The sequence below is a fragment of the Schistocerca cancellata genome, chromosome 9, assembly GCF_023864275.1.
Source record: "Schistocerca cancellata isolate TAMUIC-IGC-003103 chromosome 9, iqSchCanc2.1, whole genome shotgun sequence".
Taxonomy (NCBI): domain Eukaryota; kingdom Metazoa; phylum Arthropoda; class Insecta; order Orthoptera; family Acrididae; genus Schistocerca; species Schistocerca cancellata.
Genome location: NC_064634.1, coordinates 131,882,048 through 131,902,792, shown reverse-complemented (window position 1 = coordinate 131,902,792; position 20,745 = coordinate 131,882,048). Strand labels below are relative to the sequence as shown.

Genomic DNA, 20,745 nt, shown 5'->3' with positions numbered 1-20,745 from the left:
CAAATCTTCTGTTGCTCCCAAAGCACTTACTTTGGAAGCAATGCCCCCCCTCCCCTCCCCCCTCTTCCCAAATGTCTGGGACATTGGTCCCCTCTCTCCAGCTGGACAAGCAAAAGCATCCTCCAGCTCGTCTTGTGCGGAAGGTGGGGAAGGAGTCTCTTGGGACCCTCTCTTCCAAGGTCTCCATTAATGCCACAGCGGACACTAACCAGTGGCTAAATGAGCCAAAAGCTGCTGGACAAAGAGCTTCATGGTCTTCCTCCTTGCGTGAAGCTACTTTGGAGATGTCCTCTCAACAAGCTCCTAAAGGGAAGCAAGAGGGCAAGCAATCCAAGAAGAAGAATGCGAAGAAACAGGACCTTCCACAGCCCCCAACACCACCACTCCCTACCAGTTCATCCCTACGGAGAATGAAGTGGAGATCTTAGTGTACCCTGAGGACCTGGATTTCACTGATGCATCATCCACAATAGGAATGATTACCAATACTCAGTCAGTGGCAGCAGGTGACCCTGAGGTGTAACCTGCCTCCTTGTGACTTCATGCCTTCCCAGCCACACAATAACGTCATCCTCTAGTGGAATTGCGGCAGTTTTTTCCACCATCTGACTGAGCTACAGCAACTGTTAAGCTTTACAGCTACTTTCTTCATTGCCCTCCAGGATACCTGGTTCCTTGCAGTGCGGACCCCTGCCCTCCGTGGCTATAGGGGATATTACAAGAACCGTAGAGAATATAATAGAGCGTCAGGTGGAGATTATGTCTATGTCCTGAACTCAGTATGTAGTGAACCTGTGCCCCTTCAAACTCCTCTTGAAGCTTTGGCTGTCAGGATAGGGATGACACAGGAAATAACCATCTGCAATAACCATCCTCCAGATGGTGCAGTATGCCTGAATGTATTGGCTGAACTGATTCACTAACTCCCTAAACCTTTCCTACTTTTGGGTGATTTTAACGCCCAGAACCCCTGGTGGGGTGGCACCATGCTTACTGGCCGAGAGAGATGTCGAAAATTTACTGTCTCAACTCGACCTCTGCCTCTTGAGTATTGGGGCCCCACATATTTCAGTGTGGTGTGCATGGTACTTACTCGGGCATTCACTTATCACTTTGCAGCCCAGGACTTCTCGTATCTGTCCACTCAAGAGCCCACAATGACTTGTGTGGTAGTGACCACTTCCCCATCTTCCTGTCACTCCCCTGGCACCATGCCCACAGAGGCCTACCCAGATGGGCTTTAAATAAGGCAGACTGGGAAGCTTTCACCTCTGCTGTCACCGTTGTATCTCCCCCCCACGGTAACATCGATGTGGTGGTTGAGCGAGTCACCAGGATGATTGTTTCGCCAGCGGAAAATGCGATCCCTTGTTCCTTAGGGTGTCCCCAGCTTGGTAGTTGGCAGAAATCGCTGAGGCAATTAAAGAGTGTCGGCAACCTCTACAGTGACATAAGTGGCGCCCTTCCCTGGAGCACCAAATAGCTTTTAAACGGCTCTGTGCCTGCTTTCGCCAGCGTATAGAAAGACGGAAACAGGAGTGTTGGGAGAGGTGTGCCATGACCATTGGGTGCCATACGTTACCTTCCCATTTCTGGACAAAGATTAGATATGTTTTTGGGTACCAGACCCTGACAGATGTCCCTGGCATTAACATTAATGGCGTGTTCTCTGCCGATGCAAAGCCATTGCCGACCACTTTGCTGAGCACTATGCTCAAGCCTCTGCATCAGAGAATTAACCCTCAGCCTTTCGAACCCTCAGACAGCGGATGGAAGGGAAGCTCCTCTCATTCGCTGAAAGTCACAGTGAACCCTATAATGCTCCATTTACAGAGTTGGAGCTTCTCAGCACCTTTACACACTGCCCCAAGACAGCTCCTGGGCCATATTGGATCCACAGTCAGAGGATTAAACATCTCTCGTCGGACTGCAAGCGACACCACCTCATCATCTTCATCTGTATCTGGTGTGATGGCGCCTTTCCATCACAATGACGGGAGATCACCATCATTCCAGTGCTCAAACCCAGTAAAAACCCACTTGATGTAGATAGCTATCAGCCTCACCAATGTTCTTCACGGGGCCTACTGGCTCCATGTCAGGGCAGTTTCCACCATGGTCACTCTACCACTGATAGTCTTGTGTCTCTCAAGTCTGCAATCTGAACGGCCTTTTGCAGGTGCCTACACCTGATTGCTGTCTTTATCGATTTACAGAAAGTGTATGAGACAACCTGGCGACATCATATCCTTGCCACTTTATATGAGTGGGGTCTCTGGGACCCACTCCCGACTTTCATCCAAAATTTCCTGTTGCTCCATACTTTCAAAGTCCAAGTTGGTGCCGCCCATAGTTCCCCCCCCCCCCCCCTGCCCCCCTCAATATCCTGGAGAATGGAGTCCCGCAGGGCTCTGTATTGAGTGTCTCTCTATTTTTAGTGGCCATTAACAGTCTAGCAGCAACTGTAGGGCTGTCAGTCTCACCTTCTCTGTATGCAGACAACTTCTGCATTTCGTACTGCTCCTCCAGTACTGGTGTTGCTGAGCGGCCCCTACAGGGAGCCATCCACAAGGCGCAGTCATGGGCTCTAGCCCACGGTTTCCAGTTTTCAGCCGCGAAACTGTATGTCGTGCACTTCTGTCAGCATCGTACCATTCACCTGGAACCAGAACTTTACCTTGACGACAATCCACTCACGGTAGTGAGCCTAGGATATTAATTTCGAAAAGTTGCCATTTCAGTTTTTTTCCAGTGGTTGGAATCAATTTGCTCATTAGTCGACTTTAATTGCTTTGCATATTAAAGTTTATAGAAATCATATGAAGTTGCTGGCAACCTGTATGTCAGCAGTTACTTGTTCTCTTTCAGTGTTTCCATTTGTGTTTTTATAGCTGTTGCATAGCTTTGTGATGCCATAGAGAGAGACTCAGATCAGTTGTCTTTGATTTCAATAAAAATGTGCTGGGGCTTTTTGATGATTCATATCTAATGAATCTCCAGATATTTGTATGGGTGCATTTGGTAGTAATGTTGCCATAGTTTACATTTCTGCATTTACTGCACGTGTGTTGGAAAGGCATGAATGCCACTCTAATCCTTGCGTACATACCGGTGTGTGTGTATCAGCATTGGGGGTGCACTATGTTGCATATATGCTGCATCAGTGTCCACAAATGGAAACTTTTTGATCTTCTCCTTACATTTTACACATTAACTCATTTGTAAAATAATGAGAAGTTTGAAGCTAAAAAGTGATTAAAATATTTTTTTAAGTAATTGAAAGAACCTCTTGCTACAAATTGTTTTGGCACTTACAAATACTTGCTGCTGCTTTGCAATATATGTTTTCCCTTGTGTGCTTCATTCTAAAGAACCATTCTTTTTATGAATGCAATGCTAAAGTCTGATCAGATGGGAGAATGATAGGTGATATGAATTAAAAAAAAACTATTCTTGGTGCAAATACAGGGTATTAGGGATATAAATGTGTATATTGTGATCATTGGTACCTTAATATCTACCCTCTTCTGTGTGTTAGTTGTTTTCCTCTGCATCTAACAGTCCTGCAAACACGTAATATCTGACATTTTCTGCACGGTCATAACTGCGTCACTAAGTTTACTACACCTGTCACTATAGACTTACCATTTTTTGCCCACATGTCAGCACCTGTCCTGCTGCCCAGGGGAAAATAAGCATTAATGGCATTGCTCTTGCCACATATACTTGGAAGTACTAACCAACCTAAAAACATACTACTACTAATAGTTATAATTATTAGTCTGCATATGAAGTAAATACTGATGTAATGTTGTTCAGTACACTATTCTCAGTTACGAGTAAAAGTATCTGCACTTATACCCCTAACACGCTGTATGTGTTACATGTACTGTGCCAGAAAATTCAGCTCACTTCTCTCTGGGCTTAAATACCTAAAGAAAAGGAAATTCTGTTCCAAAACTGAGTTTGCGAATGAGCTTACAAAGTTACTTTTATAAACTGTTTCATAGTTTTCAAATGCTAAAATAACTATTGTGAACACCATGTCAAAATCATTTCATCATTGTGTAGTTTGTATTTAATATTGCACTGATAGATGATTTTGTGTATCCAGACATATCAGTATGCTGTATGTAAAAGGGAATACAGACATCTAAACATCAGCTGTCAAGAAGAGCAAACTGTAAAAGGAGGAATGTCTGGAAAGCAATGCAAGGCTGCAGAATCATGCATTACTTTGGGAAAGCTAGAGGAAGCATATAGGAAAATTAAATATCTTTGCAGAAAAGACAAGCACATATATGAATATTAAGAGATCATATGTCAAGCCTTTAAGTAAATAAAGGAAGCATGGAACATGAAAGAAATGCATATAGGGTCTATATAAGGGAAACAAACTTAAAAACAATTTTATAGAAATAGGAGGGGAAATACATAAAGTTGAGATGGAAATACGGTACTGTAAGAAGAATTTGACAGAACTCTGAAAGACCTAAATCAAAAGAAGTCCCCTGGAGTGGAAGACATACCTTCAGGTTTCTAGAGATCCTTAGGAGAGCCAGCCATGGCAAAACTTTACTTTCTTGAATGCAAGGTATATCAGACAGGCGAAATAGCCTCACACTGCAAGAAGAATGTAATAATTCCTATTCCAAAGAAGGCAGGTGTGAGTATTACTGAAATATCATTTTGATAAGTAATCATAACAAAATGTAACACAAATTATTTACAGAAGAATGAAAAAACTGGGAATGGAAGATCAGTTTGGTGATTGGAGGAAAGTTGGAACACACTAGGCTGTACTCTTCCAATGGCTTATCTTAGAAGATAGACTGAAGTAAGATAAATGTATGTTTGCAGCATTTATAGATTTGGAGAGAGTGTTGATGGTTTTGATTAGAGTACATTTTTTGAAATTTTGACGGTAATAGGGATAAAATACAGTGACAAAAAAAGTGTTTCAACTTGTGCAGAAAGCATTCTGCAATTGAGGGTTGAAAGGCATGAAAGGGGATCAGTAGTTGAGAAGGGAATGGAGACACAGTTGTAGCCTCTCCCGTATGTTGTTCAATTCATACACTGAGCAACCAATAAAGGAAACCAAGGGCAGAGAATTAAAGTTCGAGAAGAGGAAATAAAAAACTTCGCAGTTTGCCGACAACTTTGTTATTCTTGCAGACACAGCAAAGGACGTGCAAGAGCAGTTTAACAGAATGGATAGTATCTTGAAAAGAGGCTATAAGAGGAACATCAACAACAAAAATAAGGTTAAAGAAATGTAATTGAATTAAATCAGGCGATGCTTTTAGAAATAGATTAAGAAATGAAACACTAAAAGTAGTCAGTGAGTCAAAGTAAAATTTGACTGTAAGATCAAGAAAAGCCTTCCTGAAAAAGATAAATATGTTAACATCAAATATAAATTTAAGTCTTTCCTGAAGGTATTTGTCTGGAGTGTAGCCTTGTACATAAGTGAAATGTGGTACAGAAGAAAGTTGAAAATTACATGGGTAGATCAAATAGCTATGGAGGGTGTACTGAATCAAATTATGTAGAAAATAAATTTATGGCACAACTTGATTAAAAGAAGAGATTGGTTGACAGTACACATCCTGAGGTATCGAGGATTGGGAAATTTTCTAATTGAGCAGTCCTAGTTATATTACTGGACAAAAAAATTTAAAACACCTCAATTTTGGCATGGAAGGATCGTGGACACAAACCCAGAGGACCACACACAAATTAATACATTTATTCAACAATAAATTACCAACAAATAACAATCTGAATAGTTTAAAAGATGTTCAAATGACAATAATGTTGGCACACAACAAATGGCAAAGCCTTCAAACAAATAGTTTTTACAGCCTTGCTGACTGCTACCTCCAAATAACATATTAACACATGTTGTTATAGGCAAAATCTGAAACACACATATATTGGTGAATAATCATTCAACATAATTAAAAGAAAACATGCTTGACACTTATGTAGCCAGTCTTAGGGTGAAAATCAAATTAAATTAGGTGAGTTGAAGAACCAGTAATAAAACTTAATATTTGCTAAAAGTTTATGCCCCGGAATGCTGAACAGAATTTTTCACAGAACATACACTTTACCTTAAGGTAGAATTTGAACACTTGGCAATGTAAGTACAATCAGCTGACACAGAGCACCAAGGAATTACAATCTAGGTGTAACCTTTCACAACTTGCTTCAAGCATTATAATCATTTAAATTCAAGATGAACTACAAGGAGTGCAATGGTACTAAAATAAGTGGACCAAGACAATAAGAATGTCTAAAAGATATTGTACCAACAAACACACAATGAATTTTAAATAATTTAACCACTGTTCTTAAAACAACAAATTCTTAACCCAAAAAAAGCTTTAGGGCCAGTCAAGTTCATGCACTTCAAAGCCCAGACACAAACTCAGATGTCCAGAGCACAAATGAGCCTCTTGTCCCATTGCTAGTGAAAAACCATTTTCATGCAGACATGACACTCACCATGTATTGAAGTGTTCTTTTGCTCTCCATCAACAGACATATCTTGGGAAGCATCCACAGCAGGTGATTAATATGGGGAGTGGCCGAAAACACTGTCTGATGTTTCTGATTGCCGATGCGCAGCATCTCTATTAATAGGCTGTATCTGGTAGCAGTCCACTATGGCTACCATGGTTACCAGCAAGGTGCACTATGTCAGTCAAGGAACAACACCATACAACCAACTATCAGAGCAACACCAGACAACTCCCACAGGATCTTCCCTGAACTCTCGACGACGACGACGACGACAACAACAACAACAACAACTACTACTACTACTACTACTACTACTACTACTACTACAGACTCGGCAGTGCAGAAACTATTTGTCTGGCGTCACATAGAGCACTGCTCGCAGATGGGCCCAAGAGACCGCTTAGCTGGGCTGCACATGCTCCTTTATTTTGCAGAATTGCAAGCTAGCAAGACCTTGAGGATTGTCCCAAGATCTTTGACAGTCGATCACAGATGATATCATTAATGATTAAGGATTGATAAATTTTCTAGTGGAAGAAAGTAAGGGCATAAAAATTGGAGGGAGACCAAGGCTTGAATACAGTAAAAAGGTTCAGTGGGCGTAGGTTGCAGAGATGAAGAGGCTTGTACAGGATATACTAGCATGGAGAGCTGCCACGTACCAGGCTTTGAACTGGAGATAACAACAACAACAGCAACAACACAATAGTCGAGCAGTTCTTTAAAGCAGCCCGTCTAAATAAGATATTTCGAGGGAAAAAAAGGTTTCCTCTCAGACCTGTAATCTCAGCAATTCTGTCCTTGATGATCTCTCTCCCCACCCTGAACCCTTTTCCTGTATTTTCAGCTGTCAGTTCAGCTAATTTTTCTTTCCTCTGCTACAAAGTGTAGGCTGAGTCTTGTGAATCCTTGCCACTTACTGCAGGAACTGGCACAGAACCAATGTAAGCCCCTCCCTATCTTAGTAAGAACCCCACCAGTTCCTGGTTAACCTTCCAGGTGGATTTGTTCATAAAGGGTATATTGTGCCACAGCAGAAACTTAACTAAGCCCACAGTGTGTATAATGTTCTTGCACCTAGCTTCTCCAGGTCCCTCCTGATACTGTATTCTCTGTCCTTTCCAGACTGTTGCTTGCACCCTCAACTATCAGTACCTAATTCTCTTCATTCAAATCCACAGTCAGTGTCTCAATGTCCTTGTATTATCTGATCAAGGCTAGCACTAGGTTGTATGATACTTGTGGCCTGGTACCCTTTAAATATGCTCACTATTTTTATATGCTTGAATTTAGCATATTTCGTGACAGTACTCACTTTTCCGTGGATGTTTATAAGATGATATTTGCATTTTTTTTTTGTGTGTTGGCTTCAGTCGTTTAGTGAAAGTATGATTCCATAATGCTGTTTCGTCGGCTGCGGAAATGTCCTGGTTCAATGCGTTTGCCTCAGTTTTGGTGCTTCAAATACCATTTTTCCAGATGTGCTTCCTTCTTGATGTTCATATAAAAAACTAGTAGAATAACTCATTTTTGCTGGTCACTTCCAAATTATTATAACAGGGACCTGTACATTGTTCCACCGTCACACACAGAGTGTTCACTGCCAACTGACTCTATGGTCAAAGACGACTCCAGTGTCAAAGACATTTCACGCAACACACAAGCTTCCACTTGTAACCAGTCTCTTTGATATTATTCGTCACATCTACTAATATTAATCAATATGCTGTCACTCTCGAACATATAAACAAATTAGCATAAAATAAGGCAAATTACAATCCACAAAAAATATTCTGACAAAAATATAAGAAAACATTTACAACCTCCCTCATTAAATTTGGTATCAACAAATCCGGTAGAAAATAGCACATCTCCCAGATCCATTACACCCTGAACCTAGTTTTTCCAGGAGCTGTTAGCCTATTCCCTCTCCCAAGACTGCTATCTAGCTGACTTAATTTAATTTGCAAACTGTCTCTTAAATTCTTATTTATGATCTGCTGTGTCCTACTTTTTTTAAAAATCTGAATGAGACTTCTCCCCTTCAATTCATAACAGGCTGTATCTGTTCTTTATCTCAACAGTAATACAACTGTCCAAACTGTTCCTTCTCCCCCCCCCCCCTGCCCCCTCCCCTTTCCTGTTATCTTTCCTCCTCCCCCCCCCCCCCCCTTACCCTGCCTGCACCATCTCTAAATCAGTTTTCATGGCCTCAGCCTTTGCCTGAAGTGTGGAAATCTTCACCTCTTGTACTGTGATTTTCCTGTCTTTAACACATGACCTACATATCCAAGGAAGAACATTACTAGGAACCCCTTCCTCTGTTCCACTGCATTAACCCCGAAACTGCAATTCATTGAAATTCTCCATCCACCAGCCCCAAACTATTAAATAATCTACAGCAGCATGGTCATTCATCACCCATGATCATAGTATCATAAATAATTATGTAGATATATGTGTTTGTACACATTATTGACGTCTTATCAGGTGTGTTCATACTTGTAAATACGCATAAATAAATTTTGCATTCCCAGTCACAACTTAATACACAGAATAACCTTGTGTAATTTTTATAAAAATCAAACATGCATCAATTTCTTTACATAAACAACAAGTACTGTGACACTGCTGTTTCACATCCCCCCTGTCATTCCCTGGTAATCTTTCAAGAATTCCACATTTCTATCCAGGCCTCACCTTCCTTCTCTAAATCGGTGCCCAGTGAGTCGAATGCCTCTCCTATGCGACACACAACTATCTTTAACCTGAAAACCGATCCAGACCATATCCGTTCTGCAGACAGTTTTTGCCATCCCAAAACCTGACACATAAATCCATATCCCTCCCATCCTAACACCAGCAGTTCCCTACACTTCTACCTTTTGCCAACTTCCCAACCTCCACAAACTTTGCCCCATGGACTACTGCCTTTGTTGACCAACACCTCCAAACCACTGTCCGTAACCTCCCATCCTACATCCAAGATGTTGCTCACTTCCTTCATAGATCCTATCACATTACCACTAAACTCCTTGTTGGTCACTGTGGATACGACATGCTTGTACACCAGCATTCCCACACTACCTTTCTCAGCATTCCCCACCACCTCTTTCTTAATCCTCCGGGTCAGGCACATCCTGACAGACAATTATTTCACTTTGAAGGCCATATGTATAAACAAGTCTGTGGTATTGCCATGAGTACTCACATGACACCATCCTATTTCGACTTATTTATAGGTCAGCTGGATGAATCCATCCTATCCAGTCAGAAACAAAACCCCTTGTCTGGTTCAGATTCATTGATGATTTTTCGTAATCTAAACTCATGGCAAGGACAATATTTGCTCTTTCCCCATATATTCAACAACTACTCCCAAATTCACTTCACATGGCTCCACTCAACTCAAAGAGACACTTTCCTAGATGTCAACCTCTACCTCTCAGATGGCTCCATAAATATCAAGTCCACCAACCACAAACTATACCTCCACTTTGACAGCTATCACTTGTTCCTTGCAAAAAGTATCTTGTTACAGCAGTGCCATGTGTGGATGCAACATCTGCAGTGGTAGGCAGGTGTTGTTGAAATATACCGATAACGTTACCAGAATGTTTACTGACATACAATATCCTACACAGCTCACACATATGCAGACCTTTTGTGCCACCTTCTCCTCTGGTACTAGAAAATGTGTTAACCAGCCACTGACCGACACTCCTCTGATTACGAAATATAACCCTGGCCTTTGAAAGCTCAACTACACCCTCACCAGGGCTTCGACTACCTTTTGGCATGCTCCGAGGTGAGGGGAATCTTACCAACATCATCCAAAGTAGTGTTCGACCACACATTCAACCTACAGAATATCCTTGCCATCCTATTCCAGTCCCGAACCCCATGGGTAATTCCCTTGTGGATGACCCAGGTGCAAGAGCTGTCTCATACAGCCATCTGCCAACAATGCAGTCCAGTCACAGGCACTTCCTGCCCAATAAAAGGCAGAGGCACATGTGAAAGCAGCCGTGTTATATGTAGGATATTCTGCAATTACCGCACAGAATTATATGTGGCGATGACAACTAACAAACTGGCTACTCCTCTCTCTCTCTCTCCTCCCCCCCCCCACCCCCTCCCTCCTTCTTTATATTTCTTATATACTCTACCCCCTCAGAACTCCTTTCATTTTGTTGTGCACCCACTGAGTCATCTGTCTTTCCTGCTGTTGTCTCAAACTATCGTGTTACCCCTCCTTTCCTTGTGCATCCTTCTCAACTCCGTCCCCACATCCATCAGCCCAGGCAACTACTCTCAATTATTAATCTGTGTCATTACGGCTGTGGTAGTGTGTGTTTGTGTGTCTGTGTGATTATGTGTGTGAACGTGTGTACTGTATGCTAGAAGAAGACAGATACTCCAAAATCTAATGAATATTGTGTTCTACTACATGTGTCTGTGAGTTACACATCAGTCAGCAGTAGGCTAGTGGTTGTCTTTCCCTAATTTTATGTACTTTTCCATCGAGGTATTTCCATTATTGTTGAGCACTGAATGAAATCTAATGTTGACACTGTTTTTTCAGTTGTTTAAAAATAGTCTAAGCACCTATCAGTTCATCTATGAGACAAGAAAAAACAGCATCGTTCAAGGCACAGAAGCTCAATAATGTTATGAATGGCTAGCTAGTACTAGCTGCTACCTACAGCAGGTGAAATTCTATGTATTGGTGATAAGCACACAAAGCACAAAAAACTGTCCAATCTTTCAGAACTATTAGCTTCTTCTCAGGAGAGTGTGTCTCCCCCCCCCCCCCCCCCTTTTCTGATTTCTGGAGATACCTTCATGGATTATGGACGGTGTGGGGAGACAGCTTGAAAGACATTTTGAGTCACGTTTATGAGGCATGTTTAAATGGTGCACTTTATAGAACATGCATGTGTATCAGCATTATCTTGGTTTGAGTTCCAGTCTAGCACACAGCCTGAACTTTGTCACAGTTAGTTACATCTGAAAACAAATGTATTGCAATCAAATAATACATCTCCTACATTTGTGGATTGTTTAGGTGATCTATGTATAAACCTAATATTCTTTCCAGATAAAGTAACTTAGCGTTATGGGATTCCCAGCAGATGGTAGTACCCAGTGAGCATACCATACAAATTGATGAACAGACATTACACATATGCCCTCTCTCACAGTGTGACACTGACAAAAATCAGTTGTGTTAGATACAGAGGAACATGCAACAATCAAGGCTGGTCAAGCCAACATTCGTGACAAATGGCACATACATATATGACAAAAATGTTGTTGGCCCATGGTTCCAATGACCACTTTCACTCTAACTTCCAAAAAAAGATGACCCTAGATTTCTACTACATGTATTTTTGATCATTAATTTCTCAACCATTTTTGAACATTAATTTCTCAACCATGATGCAAGATGTGCAGCTGATGACGATAAAAATTATAATCATCTACGTGCTCAGGTTTTACCAATATGACGGAACGCACAGTGCTGTCTGCGCATGATAATACAGCTACGTATAAGTTAGGGCAATGAGAGACTGGTTGCAGTAGTCCTGATCAATGGCCAGCTCAATTACCAAATGTGAAGACAGTGAGCAACTTCTTAGGGAATATGTCCGGAACTTAGTTTTTGATATTGCAGTCATATATTGATTGGGAGGATAGCAACAAGCACAAAACTAATACTATGGGCTCCAAGGATGCCAAAGGATGAGCATTATAAAGGGTGTCCAAGGGCTCTAGCTGGAAGGTAATAACCATATGCTTACAAGCCCATGAATCCCAAAGCCCAGACTATAATTTCATTCCTCTAGATAATACATTCTGGGAAAGGGGAAAAAAAAACTCTTCAAGTCTGTCACTCAATTCTCTTACATGTGATCTAGTAGAAAATTTGCATCCTCATTAATTGGGTAGTAAGCAAGTTTAATTGAACTGAAACGTGCCAACAATACCAGGACCTTGCCAGTTTGCAATTGGAGAGAGATTCGGTGACCTTGCTGGTCCAGATAGCATTTGGCAAGCAACTGTTTGCAGATGAGCATTATCTTGCTGAAATGCAAGCTCTGGATGGCTTGCCATGAAGGGCAACAAAATGGGGGCACAGAATATCATTGACATACTGCAGTGCTGTTGGAGTGCCATTGATGACAACCAAAGCGGCCCTGCTATGAAAAGTGGGTCTAACAGTGAGGGACAGACTGGTTGGTATAGTGTTGCCCACCATAAGGTCCGACAACCAGGGGTGCTATTTAATTTCATAGCAGGACCCATTTAGTCACCATCGCACCACAGTACAGTGGTACACTGACGATAATCTACGCCCCATTTTGTTGCCCTTCAGGCAAGCCATTTCAGCAAGACAATGCCTGCCCACACTAGGCAAGTTTCTACTGCTTGTCTTCACACTTGTCAAACCCTACCTTGACTTGCAAGTTTGCCAGATCACTCCCCAATTGAGAACGTTTGTAGCATTATGGGCAGGGCCCTCCAACCTGCTTGAGATTTTGATGATCCAACATGCTAAATAGACAGAATCTGGCACAATATCCCTCAAGAGGACATCCAACAACTCTATTAATCAATTCCAAGCTGAATAACTGCTTGCCTATGGGCCAGAGATGAATCAATGTATTATTGGCTTGCTCAATTTATAAAGCTCTCTTTCCTGAATAAATCATACAGTTTTTCTGAAGTTGTAATCACTTGTTTGTCTGTACATGTACATCACATCTAAAGATTTCCGTTCCATGTCTGTAATTCCTTCGTGGTGCGTTTTTTGTACTTTTGTTTTTCAGTTTTCGTGTTAGTGTGTTTTTGCAATATGAAGGAAGAGAAGGAACCTTCAAAATTATGTACACGCTGTCTGCATAGAAAGAAAGTTCCTCAAAAACTGAAGAATTATTTCACAAGAAATGGACACTAAAATTACCACCAACCACATAAACCAAACATTACATTATGCAAAGAAGTGAGCTGGTTTTGAAGTAGATATAACATAACTGACTGAAGCTATTACAGTGAATTGCTGCTACAACTGACATTAAAACGTTTTGAGATAGCCTTAGATGACTCAGCTAAACTTCTATAATAGATCATGAGAAACAAGGCACTAAAAAATCTACGTTAATATAAAGATATGTCTGCTTGTGCCTGTATATGTGTGGATGGATATGTGTGTGTGTGCGAGTGTATACCCGTCCTTTTTTTCCCCCTAAGATAAGTCTTTCCGCTCCCGGGATTGGAATGACTCCTTACCCTCTCCCTTAAAACCCAAATCCTTTCATCTTTCCATCTCCTTCCCTCTTTCCCTCTCCTTCCCTCTTTCCTGACGAGGCAACCGTTGGTTGCGAAAGCTAGAATTTTGTGTGTATGTTTGTGTTTGTTTGTGTGTGTATCGACGTGCCAGTGCTTTCATTTGGTAAGTCAAACCATCTTTGTTTTTAGATATATTAATATAAAGAAGAATGTATATTTCAAGGAATTCTCTTCATCAGTACATTGAGAAATTCTAAACTGGAAGAAGAAGCAATGTGTGACAATGTAACATATCTAAACCATTTTCACCAGTGTAGAGGAACTTCAACAACAAGTAGAAGAAATTAATAGAAAAAGTTTGATAGGACAGTAGAAAATCAATAACAACAATAAATGAATAATTGGCACATCAAGAAGAAAATAGGCCTTATTAACTATGAAGTCACGAAGGCAATTGATGAGTTTTTGTACATAAGGCAGTTGAAAACAACGATTTGAGTGAACAAAAAGAAAAAAGAAACATAGGCGTAAAAAATAGGCTGGAGTATTTTGGTAAACTAAATAAGGTTTCGAAAATTAGTTAACTAAATAAGTTTCCAAAAATTAAGATTCCATTAGGTCTGAAAAAAAGAGTTTAAAATATGTGCACTAACAGTTTTCATTTCTTACACTAAGAAATGAACTACTAATGTAAAAACCATTCAGAAACTTTTCTGCTCAGTGAGTAATGGAGAGATTCATGTCGGGAATTATTAGAAGAGATAGAAAAACCAAATAAAGGAATCAGGAAAATGAAATGGAGGTGGATCAGAGGAGGAGTGAAGTAAATGAACTGAAACGTGCAGGTGGCTAGGGCCTCCCATTGAGTAGACAATTCACCTGGTACAAATCCTTTTAGTTGATGCCACTCCTGCGACTTGCACCTCAATAAGGATGAAACAATAATGAAGATAGCACAACACTCAGTCCCTGAGTTGATAAAGTCTCTGACCTGGCCAGGGATTGAAACTGGGGCTATTGTAAGGCATTCTGCTAAGCACTCAGCTATGGAGGCGAACAGTTGCAAAGCGAGCAGATAGCAGATGGACTAATGTTCTTTTCTAAATTCCCAGATATAACAAAAGACTGAGATGATTACCTAATGAAAGGTGCACAGATGCCATTGAAACCTATGCAGGAGCAACATAGAGATGAATAGCTGGTGACTGATGCAAGGAAAAGTGCACAGGGAGCCTTTATTCAACAGTGGATATCAAATGACTGGTAATTATGAGGCTGTGACTCACAGAAACAGTACATTCATATCATACCCCACAAAATATGGATAAGGTAAACAGTTTGTTTGTTTTGTTTTAGAGCATAAAAACAACTATGGTAGGATAAACAATAATACAAAATACCATACTATGATTTGACACATTGGCCTAATGTGTAAAGAAGCCTCTGTGGATTTGTGTTCGACCACAGTATAAGATTTTGCTTGTTGACAAATCCTGAGTTTGAAAATGAAGTTTTGATCTCACTTATTACAGTCAGCAACAAATAACAAAAACCATGTTTGTTTACAATACCACAAACATATAAATCTTAAGTTATAATGAAAAATTAATGTAAAATCTTCCTAATAATGTAAAGTCCTTGGGGGAATTAAATTGTTTACTTTATAGCTCTGAAGTTTTGTACAGGACTAAGCACCTCAACTATTCAGCGGGTTCAGATGTGACTAATGACATTGTAGACTTACATGATGGCCTGTCGGATTTCTTCGTTGGAAGGACAAGAAGAAGGAAGGAAAGAAAAATTGGATTTTCTGTCCCATCAAACGATGAGGTCTCTACAGATGGAGTGCTGAAAAGGATTTTTAAATGAAAGTATTTTTGTAAACATTTTGCATTATGTAGGGGCAATAAACAAGGGGTGTTCAAAAAGAAACGAGCCGGAGGCATAGTTACAGAAACCAACACATGTATGTTAGAAGTATTGACCCCAGCTGTTGAGACACTTGTTCCACTGTGATACAACGGGGTGAATGGCTCTCATAAAATTCCCGGGGCTGCGACGTTAACCAGTTCTGCACGTACAGCTGGACATCGTCATCTGAGTCGAATCGTTTGCCCCTCAGCCTTTTAAAGGGGACCAAAAATGGCATAGTCAAAGGGAGAGAAGTCGTGCACAGATCTTCAGATAGCCAGGCAAAGCAATAATGTGACCCACATGTTCTTGTGTAACGCAGATTGTGCTTGCAGTTTCTCTCTGAGTGATACGACGATCATCCTGAATCAATCTGCAACATTTTCCTTGTGAAACTCGGTGGTCGCTGTCACAAGACGTCCAACTCTTTGTTTGTCACGCAGGTCAGATGTTCCTGCCTCAACATTTTTAAACTTACTCACCCAATGATGCACAGTGCTCACATCAATACAGTCACCATAAACTGCTTTAATTCTCTGTTGAATCTCCTTTGGGATGACACTTCTGCTGTCAACAATTCATTGATTGCACGTTGCTTAATTTGCATTGACCGACCATCTGCGCACGGTTCCATACTTAACACTGTAACAACACAACTGTTCAATGCTAAGGCTTCCTGCCAACTGGAGCACTAGAGAAGAGGCTGTGGAACAAGCCAGTACCTGCCGTATACCGATGCTGCCAACTGTTGAAGAGTTATGAAGGTGGAGGTATTACTTTTCAGTCAACCCTCGTAAATAAGATTCTATTTGGTGTTTTGGTTGGCGAAGAAATGTTTACACTGCAGAGAATGAGTAAAGGCAAGGAGGTCCTTTACAAGTCCAGTATGGTTGAACTTAAGTTTTGGGCCGAAGGGGAGGTCTTTATGAAGTATTGAATTTCGTTGTAAAAGTGACAACAGTGTTGTGGAATGGGTGTTCTGGAACAGTGTGTTCATGGAAGGTGGAGGAAGTTTTGTGGATGTGGAGGGTGGGGTAAGTCAGCAAGATGGGTGCCCAAATTAATGGAACTGCGCTCTTTTAATACTCAGTGCGGACTGACTGTAAGGAACACTATTCATTGATACCTAAAGAAAGACTGATTGTAGCTCTGTCACCTGTTTCTATTAAAAAAAAAACTGGTGTAGGAAGTATCTTTTCAGAATGTTATGATACAGAGCAGTTACATATTCAATAACAACAGAAAAGGTGAGAATAATAGGCCATACTTATAGGTATCTGCAAACAAAGTTATTTCATTTAACTATAAACCTTATAATCTTTAAATGGCATGAGACTAGGTTCTGTTTTGATGAGCGGATTTTAGCATGGCCACAAAGATTTTTTTTGCAGAAACTCAGACTGTCCATTCATGATTGGACACTCATGAAAGTAAAATGAGAATATCCTGGCAATTGGGACTGTTGATGCCTTGTTTGAAAGGGGGTTGTGGTTGGGAATAGGGAAGATTAAAAGGAAAGTGTAGGTCACTCAGATTCCAGGATGTAGTGAGGAATACAAGTGACTTGCCCCCTCTTTTTTGCAACTTTCTTCAACATACCTCCCCCCCCCCCCCAAAAAAAAAAAAGAGAGAGAGAGAGAGAGAGAGAGAGAGACAGAACTAATAGTTGCAGAAGCCAGACAAATGTCATGTTCTAATATTGTTATTTCCTCAAACTAATTCATTGTTAAATGATGTATATGGGAGATACTCTGGTGCAGGAGTTCATTGTGCCACACCAAGTGAAGCATTTCATTGTAATTCTTGTTATCTGTTGCAGATTTTGGTTGTACAGCAGTCTTTTGTCTTGGCCAATGTGGTGTGCTGTGAATAAAAGGTGTGAAACCCTTTTTTTAAGAGAACACAACCCAATAGAATAATGTAATGCTCCTGCTCTTCTCAACTGTTAAATATATTTATGCTTCCATTGTAATAGCAGTGTATTCCAAAACAACAAGTTTGTTGTAATGTTATAAATGTTACCCAAGAGAAGCATAATTTTTACATGTCTCTCAGACTGATGTCATCGAATTTTGATTCCATCATTCCATTAGATGCCTGGTTTTGTGTGTATGTCACCTGTGAAGCTGGTGATTTGATGTGCATGAATTATCATGTATGACATATTTTGCAGTTTTTAGGAAATTAACAAAAACTGTTAATTCCAGATAAATATTGTAAAATAAAAATGTAATAGCAGAAATGTATTGTTTATGCATACAGGCTGTCAAAACTACTTGCTTGTGTTTTTGGTAATGATAAGATTATCCATAATCCAAAACTTGTACGTAAGAAAATTATAGCTAGATACAAAATAATATTTATTATAAATGATTACTTTAGTCTTAAAAAAAAGTATTAGAACATGAAATACCTCCAGGCAGGTATAAAACAGTGTAGGAAAACAGATTGCTACTTACTGCAAAGATAACACTCTAATTCACAGACACGCACAATTAATAGACATTTACACATAAACTTTCAACCTCAGCCTTCATCGGAAAAAGAGAAAGAGAAACACACACCATGCATTCACACAAGCAAGCACATCTCATGCACACATGACCGCCAACTCCAACAGTTCGGGCCAGAATGCCATAAAACATGAGTTTGTCATCAAGTTGAGAGATAAATCTGGTACACTAAACTCAGCTGTCACACTGCAAGCTTTTGTAAAAAATGCCAGTATTTTGGCTTCATTCGTTAACCATGTCCAGTCGATTTCATTTCTTCCCCTTATGAAGTTTCAGTGCCCCATTGTAGAGCAACCAAAAACCAGAAGGGAACCATTGTTCAACATACAGTGTCTATCGCAAGAGCAAAGCACTTTGTGACTATGACGCACACTTACACTTTGAGGACTGTCACTACACAACTTCAACCAGAGTACACCAGTAGTTTTCAAACCATGTGGCTTCTTCAAAACCAACTCAGTGGATGCTTTCATTCTGAAGGAACTATTGACACTTTCTTTTCTCGGATCATTGTGAAGTCCCTGTCACAAGGTAGGAAACTAGTACCTGAACATAAAAACTTTTGATGTGTATCTGTAAAGTACTTGCAGTTGACCAGATACACTCCTACAAAATGAAAAACAAACACAGTGGCACAAGTGAATAAGACCTATCATACTTGCACTGTACACTATGAGAGGGTTGTGCATGCGATGAACAAATACGCAGCGCTGCATACACACCAGGAACCTCGTTATCGGCCGTGGATTGTTGCTAGCTGTGCAGCGGTTGGTCACTGCCAGAGCCAATGGCAGCCAGTTTGATGTGTCATACAGAGCTCCTTTGGTGTCTACAACATTGTTAGCATGCCGCGACAGCGTGTACATGAACTGTTTGTGCAGTTGGTGGAGTTTGAATGAGAGCATATGAGCGAGGGCATATTGTGAGCCTACAGGAGGCCAGGTGGACATACCGCAGAATTGCGCAACATACGGGGGTGCGAGGTCTCCACAGTGCATCAGTGTTGTCACCAATGGTCAGTGGAAGGTGCACATGCCTGTCAACCTGGGTCTGGAGAGCAATGACACATAGATGCATGTCAAGACCGTCGCATCCTACAAAATGCCATTCTGGACCACACTGTCACTTCACAACTTAGGGACACTGTTGCTTCAGGGGTATCAGCAAGAACCATTCGCAACCATGTCCATGAAGCAGGGCTACGGTCTGTGTACCTTTAAAGTGTGTTCCTTTCATGCTGCAACATCATTAACTCATCTCCAGTGGTGTCACAGTAGGTGTTTATGGAACGAAGAATGGAGATGTGTTGTCTTCAGTGACGAGAGTCGCTTCTGCCTTGGTGTCAGTGATGGTCGTACACGTGTGTGGCGTCATGCAGGTGAGTGCCAAAATCAGGAGTATATATGACAGAGGCTCAAAGGGCCAACACCCAGCGTCACGATGTGGAGAGCAATACCCTACACTGGCCGTACTACTCTGGTGGTCATCAAGGGAACATTGAACAGTGCGTGGTACATTCAAATCATCATCCAACCCATCATGTTACCATTTAGCAAGGTGATGTGTTTTTCCAACAGGAAAATGCGTGTTCGCATGTATCCCGTGCCACCCTCTGTACTCTTGCACATGTATCTCAACTACCCTGACCAATGCAATCCCCAGGTCTGCCTCCCATTCAGCATGTTTGGGACTGGATGAAATATCATCTTGTGTGGACTGCATGTCCAGCACAAACACTGGCCCAACAGAAGCACCAGGTGTAAATTGCATGGCAGGCCGTTCTGTAAGACTACATTCAGCACCTTTACAATTGTCTCCATGGGAGAATTTCAGCCTGCATTGCTACAAAAGAAGAGTATACACGGTACTAGCACTGACATTGTGTGCACTCTGTTGACCGTGAGTTACTCACATGCATATGGCTCTGTCTGTGTGATAGAGTGTTGTTTTCATCCTAAAGAAGAAATAAAAACTTTGAGGTTTGCAATTCTGTCAGAGACAGCAAAGGACTTGGAAGAGCAGTTGAACGGAATGGATGGTGTCTTGAAGGGAGGATATAAGATGAACATCAACAAAAGCAAAACGAGGATAATGGAATGTAGTCGAATTAAGTCGGGTGATGTTGAGGGAATTAGATTAGGAAATGAGACACTTAAAGTAGTAAAGGAGTTTTGCTATTTGGGGAGCAAAATAACTGATGATGGTCGAAGTAGAGAGGATATAAAATGTAGACTGGCAATGGCAAGGAAAGCGTTTCTGAAGAAGAGAAATTTGTTAACATCGAGTATAGATTTAAGTGTCAGGAAGTCATTTCTGAAAGTATTTGTATGGAGTGTAGCCATGTATGGAAGTGAAACATGGACGGTAAATAGTTTGGACAAGAAGAGAATAGAAGCTTTCGAAATGTGGTGCTACAGAAGAACGCTGAAGATTAGATGGATAGATCACATAACTAATGAGGAAGTATTGAATAGAATTGGGGAGAAGAGAAGTTTGT

General features: G+C 40.9%; 1 protein-coding gene across 2 annotated transcripts in view; it reads left to right on the top strand.

Moving 5' to 3' along the window:
- The window catches only part of LOC126101153 (ribonuclease P protein subunit p29), a 108,902-nt gene extending 90,808 nt beyond the window's left edge, over positions 1-18,094 (top strand). For both annotated transcript variants that reach the window (XM_049911847.1, XM_049911846.1), the window contains one exon: positions 17,555-18,094. In XM_049911847.1, the coding sequence (XP_049767804.1) occupies positions 17,555-17,604 (50 nt within the window). In that variant the 3' untranslated portion in view covers positions 17,605-18,094. The remainder of the gene's footprint in view (positions 1-17,554) is intronic.
- Positions 18,095-20,745: the final 2,651 nt, after the last annotated feature.